Source organism: Amphibalanus amphitrite, unplaced genomic scaffold, assembly GCF_019059575.1.
Source record: "Amphibalanus amphitrite isolate SeventyFive unplaced genomic scaffold, NRLGWU_Aamphi_draft 000454F_arrow, whole genome shotgun sequence".
NCBI lineage: Eukaryota > Metazoa > Arthropoda > Thecostraca > Balanomorpha > Balanidae > Amphibalanus > Amphibalanus amphitrite.
In genome coordinates, this window is record NW_024881948.1 from 390,952 (window position 1) to 403,169 (window position 12,218).

Sequence of the window (12,218 nt, forward strand, 5' to 3'; positions counted from 1 at the left end):
ATGTCAATTGCTACGGAGCTGGCTGATGAAGATGGAGAAGGTGAAGGATATGAGGAGGAGTTGGCCGAACAGGTAAAGTACCAACTGGAGATGAAAACAGCTATGGAGAAAATCAAGAAGAAGACTGATGTTGCTGAGCAGGGTGCCAGCGCTACAGAAACAACAGCCAGACTGAAGGAAATAAAACTGCCCACGTTCAGTGGCACACAGGCAGATGTCATGGAATTCAATGACTTCTTCACACTCTTCGAGGATCTGATTGGGAAAAACAGCAAAATCGGTGGAGGAAGCAAGCTGCTGTATTTGAAGACCTACCTACGAGGCAGTGCGTTGGACCAGATCAAGCACCTCTCCAATGACAGCAACAACTACGAGTTGGCGGTGCAGTTCTTGAAGAAGGAGTTTTTGAACAAAGACAAGGTTGTTGAACATCACATCAGAAAGATCTACGAACTACAGGCCCCTCCGGCACGTGACCTAGAGGCTGTACGCAAGTTCATGAACACAGCTCGCACATCCATCTATGAGTTGAAAACCTTTGGGTATGATGCTCTAGACGGCGACTCACTAGGCAGCCGGATCATAAGCTTTCTTCTATGGGAGAAGCTACCAGCAAACTTCAAAAAACGGATGGACACAATGACACCCACAACAGCACAGTTGCTGGAATGTTATGGTGACATCCTCCGAACACTTGAGAGACTATCAGAAAAGAAACCACATTCAGCCTCTCAGGCGTCAAAGCAAACTGCTCCGACCGGAAAGTCGAAGACACCTGCTCACACAACTCAACATGCACCCATGAAGAACATCAGCACATTTCAGACTGATACACAGAAGCAGGCTCTGAAATACAAACCATGCAAACTGTGTCAGGGCACACACTCGATGCTGAAGTGTAACTCGTTTCAGGACGCAACAAAACGTCGTGCACGGTTGGCCGAACTGAAACTGTGCACAGCCTGCAGTGGTCAACACAGTTTGTCCAGCTGCCCCGGCAAGGACAAGGGATTGAACTACCCATGCACCATCTGTGGAGACAAGTCGCACATTACTGCACTTTGTGTTCCAGGAAACTCCACCCAGAGTCGACTCTGCTTGATGAGCGAGCAGCACGGCCGCCGTTCACTGCTGCCGACGACGTCAGTGGTCATCTGTGCCTGTGGAGAAGCAGAAGTGGCCAGAGCGCTGATAGATCACGGGAGTCAGGCGAGCTACATCAGTCAGACACTGGCAGAGAAGCTGAAGCTGGAGGAGAAGGGACACGAGGAGACGTTCACAGTGAAGACATGCATCGGGACAGAAGAGAAAAGACACCGAGTCGTCACCTGCGAGATCGCAATCACACCGAAACGCATGATCAAGGCAGAGTTCCTCATCGATCCAAACATGGACCTCAGTTACAATCTCCCAGGCGTATCACGTGCGGTGAAGCAACTGCAAGATGAAGGCGTCATACTGGCTGACTGCTTCTACAGAGATCAAGAGACTGACGACATCGACAACATCCACTGTCTGCTGGGCGTCAACGTGTTGTCTGACCTCACCCCTCTCCGGACAGTCAGCCTGGGACAGAGTGTCGCCTACGAGGTCGACAAAGGGCACATCATCTTCGGAGATCTGGCTGGTCTGGTTCCAGACCACCTGTCTCACCTGTGTGGTCCGACAAGTGAACCGACGCCCGAGGATGAGGAAGAACTGCTACAAACGATCAACGAGACCAACATCAACATCAAGCAACAAGATCAGCATCGAACAACACCTGAAGAACAAACTGAAGCCAGCACGGTAGGACAGCAAGCGCAGCCGCAAGTCCTATGTGATGCTACCAAAGAGGCTACCAAACTTCAAGATCAAGAAGGGAGTCAGCTTGCTCAAGATGCATGCCTCGTAGCTGACTCAAATGCTCAAACTCAAACTGCAAACCCAAACTCAAGTTCAAACTCAAGTTCAGGTCTGAACTCAAGCTCAAGTTCAAACTCAGGCTCAAACTCAAGCACAAACTCAAACTCAAGCACAAACTCAAACTCAAGCTCAGGTCTGAACTCAAGCTCAGGTTCAAACTCAGGCTCAAACTCAAGCACAAACACAAACTCAAGCTCAAACTCAATCCCAAGACTAACTGTCCAGTGGGAACAAGATGGGCAACCACCAACAGTTCAAGAGAAAACGAACGTCAAAAGCCAAACTACGCAGACTCTTCGTGACGAAGACGAAGACGATGTTGAACTGACAGCTGCAGATGAACACGTCCTCGAGGACTTCAAGAGCGAAGTGGAGTTTCGCGACGGAAAGTACTTCGTGAAAATACCCTTCTACTCCAACGTGGAAGAGGTGCCCGAAAACTTTGACAACGCCATGGCCCTTACAGATAGGGTACACCAGTCCCTGCAGCGGAAAAATCTTGTAGAAAAGTACTCAGCCGTGTTTCAACAGCAAGTCAACGATGGAATCATCGAAGAAATCGACTTGTCTGTTTCAAAAAGACGAGTCTTCATACCACACCACCCGGTTATCAAAACCGACGAGCAGACTACAACCAAGATACGGCCTGTCTTCAATTGCAGCTTCAAGACAACAGGCTCGCCGTCACTCAATGATGCCTGTTTCCCAGGTGTCAACCTGCTCACGAACATGACCAGTCTTCTACAAAGGTTCCGCACCAACAAGTTCATGATGATGGCTGACATCGAGAAAGCCTTCTTACAAGTCCACCTGAAGTATGAGAGCGACCAGGATCACTTCTGCTTCCTGTGGAAGACCGAGGAGGGCGTGAAAGCGTACAGGTTCAAGACCATTCTCTTTGGACTGAACGCAAGTCCGTTCATCCTCAACCACATCCTTCAACTGCACCTGCAGCGATTCCGCGAGACCGAGGCGATCTCTGCCCTGAAGCAATCCCTGTATGTGGATAACTTCCTTTACACTTCCTCCGACCTGGACAAACTCACCGACATCTACCATGAGAGCATTAAGATACTCAAGGAAGGAGGATTCAACCTCAGAAGTTGGAAGTCGAACCATCCAACCCTGCTGAACACAATGGATAGTGAAGGCACTCTTCACTCACACTCATCATCAAGTGAGAAGACACTCGGTTATCTATATGACACCAAAACTGACACAATGTCACTCGCTGACATTCACTTTGATGACAGCAGGAGGCTGACCAAGCGACGACTGCTGAGCAACGTCAGCCGGGTGTTTGACCCGCTTGCACTCACTCTTCCAGTCACGATCAGGGGTCGCATCCTGATGAAGCAGGTCTGGGATGAAGGAACCGACTGGGATGAAGAGGTTTCCTCTGAAGTGAAGGCCGTGTGGGCCAAGCTTCGAGTGGACCTTGAGGCTCTCCAATCACTGACATTCCCGAGACAGACTGCTGATTTGGAATCAGACGATCCGATCACACTCCACGTGTTCTGTGATGGCAGCAGATCATGCTACGGCGTCGCCTGCTACATCAAACAAGGAGAGAAGACATCTCTTGTCTACAGTCACAGCAAGTTAGCCCCTGACAAGAAGAGCATCCCACAAACTGAACTTCTTGCTGTACTGATGGCACTCGATTGTGTTTCAACAATCGCAACTTCACTGAACATCAAGCCAGATGATGTATTCGTATGGTGTGATGCTCAGGTGGTCTTGGAATGGCTTCACAGTGGCACCAAGACCAAGAGCAGATTCACCATCAACAGGCTGAAGACGGCCCAACAGAAGAAAAAGGACCTGGAAACGCTGTTGAACTGTGAAGTGACGTTCAGATACGTCAACACGCTGGACAACGTCGCCGACATGGTCACCAGAGGTATTTCGTACAGAGAGTTCGAAAGAAGCATGCTCACCTGGTTGTCAGGCCCGAGTTGGCTGGCCGACACAGACGCCTGGCCTCAGAACACGCTCAACTGTCTGTCCGAAGCCACCAAACGCGCGATGCAGGTCAACACAAACCTCACAGAACAGCACGATCCAGATACCAGTCAGCAGCTGCTGGACCCTGGTAAATATTCCAGTCTCAAGAGGCTCTACGGTGTCACTGCTCGGGTCTACCACTTCATCAACAAGCTCAAAGGCAGACAGGTAGACTGCTACAAGCAAGCTGAAGACTACTGGATTCGCCGCATGCAGCAGAAGTCGTTCCCAGCAGAACTGCGTTTCCTGCGAGAAAAAGAAAATCAGGCGTCAAAGCCGCCGCCCAAGCTCGTGAACGACCTCAATCTCTTCTTAGATGAGGTTGACATCCTGAGATGTAAAGGGAGGCTGTCACGACTCAACTACTACTCATACTCAACGCTCAATCCTGTGCTGTTAGCGAAGGAACATCAGCTCACTTCACTTCTGATCAACGATCAACACCTCAAGTGCAAGCATCTTGGCATCGGCACTACTCTCACAGCTCTACGAGAACGTGGGTTCTGGATACCAGCTGGACGACAGGTGGTGAAGCGCATACTGAAAGACTGCATCACCTGCAAGAAGCACAACAGTCTCGCATTTTCCTACCCCAAGCTGACAGACCTTCCAAAGGAGAGAGTTCGTTTCCTCAAGCCTTTTCACGATACAGCGATTGATTACACTGGACATATTTTTGTCAAAGATGACAATGGAGAGATGAAAAAAGTGTACATCGTTCTCTACACTGACCTGGCCATCAGGTCGGTGCACCTGGATGTAGTACCGGACCTGACGGTGAAGTCATTCATCCAGTCATTTTCTCGCTTCTGCAGCATATATCGTGTTCCCCACACACTCTACACAGACAACGCTAGTTACTTCATCGCAGCTCAGAGGCTGATGGAAAACTTCTTTCTATCAGACGACTTCAGAGAACATCTGGCAAGACTCAACATCATCCACAAGACCATTCCAGCCTACGCAAGCTGGGTGGGTGGCGTTTACGAGCGCCAAGTCAAAACAATCAAACAGTGTCTGCACAAAACAGTAGGTCGTGCAAAACTGACATACTACGAGCTCATCACTCACCTTGCCGCGATTCAAGATATCGTGAACGGGAGACCAATCACATACGTCAACAGTCAACTGGAAGAGATCGAGCCTCTGACTCCCAACAAAATCCTGAAGGTGCACTCCAACCCACGTCTGCGGCTGATCTGCGAAGACGACCGCGACGACCCACTCTGGACTTCAACTCCAGATGATGTGCATCGACAGATGAACAACACACTACAAGAGCAGCAACGGCTGCAAGATAAATACACGAAAATGTGGTACAGTGATTATCTACTGAGTCTGAGAGAAACTTCACGTGACGTGTTCCAGTCCGAGTGGATTGACAAGATATCGGTGGGAGACATTGTTCTGATCGACACAAGGGACCGGCCCAGAGTCTACTGGCAGATAGGACGTGTTCTACAACTCATTCACAGCAACGATGGTCGCGTCCGACAGGTCATCCTGAAGACTGCAAAAGGACAAGGTCGGTATGCCACGCGGTTGTTGTACCCGCTCGAGGTGCGGGCTGTTCACGCTGGGACAGCCGCGGATGGGTGTAACAGTCGAGTGGACGGAAACAGTCTCAGGACAGAACCACCAGCTGACATCTCGCGCCCGAACGTTCGCCCTGCAAGACGAGCGGCAAGTGGACAGAGGCAACTGGTTCAGGATCTGATCCGGTCAGGTTCTTTGTAGAACCTGCAATCAAGCGCACAAACAAGTGTACCACATCATCATCATCATTGTTCACATCATACTTCAATCACACCGCTTAACAACAACCAACTCATGACAGAACAAAACACATGACATGCTTGACTCCTCTGTCAAGCATCTCGCCTGGGGAGTGTGAGAATTATTCACCGTCTTCCACTCCTCACATCCTTTCCATGCATATTTCCTAGCCTTGATTCCTCACCAGCGCCACCTATGCCAAATTTGCCCATTTAGTCTCGCTTGGTAGCCGCTAGATGGCAGGAAGTGTGGCTCTAACCGCATCGGTCATAGAAGTGCGTGTCGACTTGACCCTGAACACCGTTGTCACGTGACTGGCACGATGCCAAAATCAGCTGTTTGTTCAGCTGTTCAAATGAGCTGCGCGGCAGGGTGCGGCACTGAAAAAGTGGCAGATACATACTGGAATCACGGGCAGGGTCACAGTCTGGAAGCCTCGTGGTTGTTAAACGCTGTGTGACACACAAGAACCAGCAAACTCAAGAACTGTGAGTGACGATACAGATAACCCGATCAAGAAGCCATACTTAAGGTTTACTTTGAGCGTAAAGCCACTGAGTTTTACAAGGATTTGGACACGAGGGCAAGAATTACTGAGTTCTGTACAAACATTCAAGAAGCGCATACCAAGGTAAGCGAGACTAATCAAATTGGCTATCACTGTGGCATAATAATTTCCATTCATCCAAAAATCCTTACATAACCCTCGCCGGCCGAGGGGGGGGGGGGGGGGCGGGTGCCGCCCCCCCATAGGGTTTTTTTCGCGATAGCTCCGAACACGCTGGCGATAGAGAGCTGAAACTTGGCATACCTGACCTTTGATCCAAGCCGGATCTTTTGACACCAACCGCATTTTTGGGTCAGGTCAGGTCACTGACCTATGACGTCATAAGTGAACCTCTGCACGGTCTTCAGATGTCGCAACTTCGCAACGCCCTCACTGCCAGAGGAGATGTCACAGGGAAATGAAACTTGCAAGATCTAGTATCCATTATGAGTCCCACAACTTGTACATCTCGGATTTTTCCTAAAGGTCATATGAGGTCAGGTCATTTTCGTGACCTCACCATTATAAGTCAATGGGGAAAAATTCAAACTGCTATTCTGGCGCCGGGAACGATCTCCAACTATCTCAAGCACACAGAATCGTGATTTGATGCACTCCTTGCAAGGTTAGATGCGTCACTTTTGCAATGTTGACCTTGCGTGACGTCATTTATGACGTCATCAAGGTCAAATTAGTTTTTCGTCAATAACTCTTGATCAAATTGAGCTAGCGAGTCGGGAAAGGCACCAATGGACTCAGGAAGGCCTGCCGAATCGAATGATATGCGACATGACCTCTTTCGACCAACTTCGTGACCTGGAGGTGCTGACCTGACCTTGACCTGAGGTCAACACCCCAAGTTGACCTGACCCGGACAAAAAGTATATCATTCGACGCGCCTGAGCGAGGCAAACACGATGCTGCCAAAATCGGCGCTCTGCGGCCGTTTTTTGCGAAGTTATTCACCAAAAACTGAACCGTACCCTGAGGCACTTGACCTGACCTCAGAGGTCACCGGATGACCTAGGACCTTAAAATCGGGTACCAATCTCTGCGTCTCGTAACGGCGCACACGCTCGTTTTTTCCGCGACGCGCTAGCTCCACCAGGGGCGAAACGGCGAGGGGGGGTCGTACCCGCCCCCCCCCCTCGGCCGGCGCGTATGTAGAAAACCAATAGGTCCGGCGAGGGTTAAATGTCCTGTGTTTAAAAAGAGTAGCTTGCTGCGGCGCTGCCAAAAGCTCAAATGAAGCGATTTGTATAAGCCGCCAGCAATAGAACAAGTCACAAGCATATCAAATGTCCTCCCGAATAGTTAAGTTACACCGCTGCACTGCTTTGCAGACCGTATATGTAGGTGATCGAGCTATCAAAGTTTCGGCGGCATCAGTATCATTATTTTATATTGCAGCCGGATTAAATATTCGTTTAACACCGGACGCGGTGCCGGAGTCCTATGGGCGTGCTGGGGCCATATGGGGCTCCAGGGGGCGCCGGAGGGGCGGGTGGAGGGGGGGGGGGGGCTCGGTCACCGAGGTCACAGCCAGCGGAGGATCAATGGTGAGGCACGCCACGGGCCGCACACGAACCGACCGGACCAGGGCCGCCGTCAGGGACCAGGACCGACGCGAGTACAGGGTACCGCCGTCAGGGACCAGGACCACCGCGAGGGTCCAGGAACCGCTGTCAGGGACCAGGACCGCCGCGAGGACAGGGACCACCGTCAGGGTCCAGGAACCGCCGTCAAGGACCAGGACCACCGCGAGGACAGGGGACTGCCGGGACTGGGAAGAACAGGCAGGGACCAGGACCACCGCTACCGGACCAGGACCGCCGCCAGGGGCAGGGGACCGCCAAAGACATGCCGGGATCGTCAGAGACCAGGACCGCTGCCAGGGGCAGGGGTCGGCCAGGGACCAGGTGGGACTGTTAGGGACCAGGACCACTGCGAGGGTCCACGGACCGCCTCCAGGACCGATTAATACCGTCAGGGTACTGAACGGACCAGACCTCGGGTGACGGGTCAGACACGCCATCCTGAAGCCCCCCCCCCCCCCAGTGCAGCGTGCCGGTGCCGCGCGCGCAGTCCACTGCGGCTGTGACGTCGTCGCGTCGGAGCCCCGGGGCGCCATCGGTTCGTGAGGGCGCCGTAAAACCGGCAGGCTGCTGCGCCGGCCGAGACCCGGCAGCTCACCGGATACAGCCGTATGGCCGAGCCCGGTCCCAGAGCGTCCAGGGCGCGGCGGTGGCACATCCCGAGAGCAGGGCAGAGGGGCGGCGCTCCAGACAGAGCTGCGCCCAGCCCGGGCCCGCGGGACCGCTGACACGTAGACAGAGCTGCCTCATGCGGTGGCACTGTCACATACCAAGCATCGCCATAGCGACAGTGTCACAAGACCAGCGATAGAGACAGCTTCATGTGATGACGCTCGGCAGTGGCACATGATCAGCGCCGCAGTCGCTCGCTGTGATGCCGCGGTAACGTCTAACAAGCGCCGCTGGGCCGCGCTGTGATGGCGGTGCCGTGTCGGGCGGCGGTGCGGCGCGCCGGCGGCCCGCCCCGAGGAGCCCCTCCCCCGTCCCGCCCCCCGCCGCGGCCGACGGCAGCCAGCAGTTTAGCAGACAGCCGGACAGGATCGATGCAGTTGCCCGGACCGGATGTGAGCTGCTCGCGAGTCGGCCGCCGACGGCACAGAGCCGCGATTCCGCCGCGCGCCGGCCGGCAGGGCGCCGCCGCGCCGCAGCGGACGGTCAAACCGCGGGCCGACACGCGAGGCTGAGCGCCGAGGAGCGCGGCGGGGTGGTGTGACGCTCCTTCGACCCGTCCCCCCCCCCCATCCCAGTGTCCCCGGGTCAGCGAGCACCGCCAGGGTGATACAGTTCAGTCGGCGCTGAAAGCATCTTGGAAGTAGTTTAACTTTGAATCCATTCTACAGCCTTCAAAAGAATATTAGGCCCAAATATCACGATAAAATGCATTGTTTCAAATTCTGAACATGGTAAACTTCATTCCTTTCACCGGCGCCCTGCTAATATTTATAAAAAGCATCGGCGCCATGCGCCGCCTTTTTGGCACACCTTATTATCAATCATTGCACCTTTTTGTCAAACCTTGTGAAAATTTCAGATCCAAGTCTTCAAAGGCCAGGTCACCAGGTCGCGTCAAGTGACATCACCCCAGGAGAAGTTATCATGCTCGCCAAACCTACACCGTCATAACCATAGCTTGGAAACTCTCGGCGATTGATAAGAGCAGCAGTTTGTATACAATGTTGAGCTCGATATTTCGATATCAATGACCTAAGGTGAAAGGTCAGGTCAATTCTGCGATCCTTTCGTTACAAGTCAATGGTTGAAATGCGCTTCTTTTGGAAGAAAGTCATGCTTTCACTCAGTCATACACACTCGTAAACATCAGAATTCGGGATATAGATAAACATGACACATATAATCGGAAAAACACCCCTGTCCGCTTTTTATGTCCCCGAGGCTATCTAAGGTCATGATTGGTCTCGCAGCAGTGTTTTGCAATAACTTTTGATAGGTCGATAAAAACACATTCGGTGTGTTCAGCACAATAATGCGGATAGAACGGTATGCGGCATGACCTTTTTGCTGTCAGGTCACTCCCTTGACCTCGGGTCGAATTTCCAATGTAGCATTTTAACCTGCGCATGACTGGGGAGGGCGGGCTCTACAGAGCCCCCTCCCGTTTTTCGGCAATACCTATCGTCTAAACCGTTTGACGGATCAACACGACTTGTGGTACCTACCTTCAGCGACATCGATGTGACACCTAGTATTTCAATTTCAATTTTCTTACTACCATAGTTTGGCCGGAAATGACGTCAGAGTGACGTCATGTCGGCCGATTTTAATGCAAAATATTGAATTACGGCAAACGCTCTCAATAGCTCAGTTTTAAAGCTAGATCCAATTTCTTTGCATGAGTGGACTTACAAATAGGTAGGGGAGAGTGGGGAGAGTTGTATCATGTCCAAGTTGTATCAGGGCGAATTGTGCCAAACTTATCCAATAGATGGAGCTCTTGACACGACCAGCCGACGAGGTTTTCCGGGCGCCATCTTTCCCTGTTCTGTCGTGTGGCTGGGTGGACGCGTCTCGAGGTGAGAGCCGATTTTCTGTTTTTTAAATGTTATTCTAAAAAAATAAGTTGCAAGAAAATGTGTGTTGTGGGCATTTAGATGTGCACGAATTTGAAAGATCTCCGTAGCGGTGGTGAGGGTAGATTCTAAGGCTGCGTGAGTGAAAATGGATTTTTCCAGCTGTCCGCTGTTTTTGAGCACGAGGATGTTTTTTCCAAGATGGCGGCGATGTACATGTTGTATCAGAGCCGGGTGGGGTATGTTGTAACATGTATGTATGCATGTAGGTATGGGTATGTTGCTTTTGATCGCGAAAGCTAAGCCCTAGCTCGCGTTTGTAGGTAGCTAGTCAATACTCATTCCATTTCGGCACAATGTGTTGGCTTCTTTGCTCTTAACGGGCCACTTTTGCGTCTAGTCTGTTGATGTTTCGTTCGGATTGCATTGATCAAGTTTGGTGTAATAAAAGTGAAGCCTTTGAGCATATACATTGTATTAACCCCATTTACCTAATGTTGTTGTTATGTTCAAAACCAGTAGCAAGCACACTCCCTGAAACGTGAAATAGTGATACAAATTACCCCACCATGTGATACAACTCACCCAAGCCATGGGGCAAGTTGTATCAAAAACATTGTTCTATTCGGCAGACCGTAAAAGAAAAACTGGTAGAGGTAGCGGAAAAGTTACTTTGCACAAAAAAGCAGAAGAATCGAGGAAGGGGATAGTATGGAAATAATGAGTTTATCACGGATAGTAACGAGGTTATGGGTCTCGGAGTAAAAACTGATACAACCCACCCCACTCTCCCCTAGGTACACGTAGCCATACGTAGCTATCAAACTGCTATCTCGAATTTTCGAAATTTGGAAAATTAGAAAGATGTGTATTAACCCTCGCCGGACCTATTGGTTTTCTACATACGCGCCGGCTGAGGGGGGGGGGGCGGGTACGACCCCCCCCCCCCCTCGCCGTTTCGCCCCTGGTGGAGCTAGCGCGTCGCGGAAAAAACGAGCGTGTGCGCCGTTACGAGACGCAGAGATTGGTACCCGATTTTAAGGTTCTAGGTCAACCGGTGACCTCTGAGGTCAGGTCAAGTGCCCCAAGGTACGGTTCAGTTTTTGGCGAATAACTTCGCAAAAAACGGCCGCAGAGCGCCGATTTTGGCAGCATCGTGTTCGCCTCGCTCAGGCGCGTCGAATGATATACTTTTTGTCCGGGTCAGGTCAACTTGGGGTGTTGACCTCAGGTCAAGGTCAGGTCAGCACCCCCAGGTCACGAAGTTGGTCGAAAGAGGTCATGTCGCATATCATTCGATTCGGCAGGCCATCCTGAGTCCATTGGTGGCTTTCCCGACTCGCTAGCTCAATTTGATCAAGAGTTATTGACGAAAAACTAATATGACCTTGATGACGTCATAAATGACGTCACGAAAGGTCAACATTGCAAAAGTGACGCATCTAACCTTGCAAGGAGTGCATCAAATCACGATTCTGTGTGCTTGAGATAGTTGGAGATCGTTCCCGGGCCAGAATAGCAGTTTGAATTTTTTCCCATTGACTTATAATGGTGAGGTCACGAAAATGACCTGACCTCATATGACCTTTAGGAAAAATCCGAGATATACAAGTTGTGGGACTCATAAAGGATACTAGATCCTGCAAGTTTCATTTCCCTGTGACATCTCCTCTGGCAGTGAGGGCGTTGCGAAGTTGCGACATCTGAAGACCGTGCAGAGGTTCACTTGTGACGTCATAGGTCAGTGACCTGACCTGACCCAAAAATGCGGTTGGTGTCAAAAGATCCGGCTTGGATCAAAGGTCAGGTATGCCAAGTTTCAGCTCTCTATCGCCAGCGTGTTCGGAGCTATCGCGAAAA

General features: G+C 51.3%; 1 protein-coding gene across 1 annotated transcript in view; it reads left to right on the forward strand.

The window, feature by feature from the left end:
- LOC122391786 overlaps positions 1 to 12,218 on the forward strand; it is a 15,641-nt gene continuing 3,423 nt past the window's right edge. The window contains exons 1-3 of the mRNA XM_043386028.1: positions 1 to 472; positions 1,073 to 1,788; positions 2,131 to 4,249. Coding sequence (XP_043241963.1) covers positions 1 to 472; positions 1,073 to 1,788; positions 2,131 to 4,249 — 3,307 coding nt within the window. The remainder of the gene's footprint in view (positions 473 to 1,072; positions 1,789 to 2,130; positions 4,250 to 12,218) is intronic.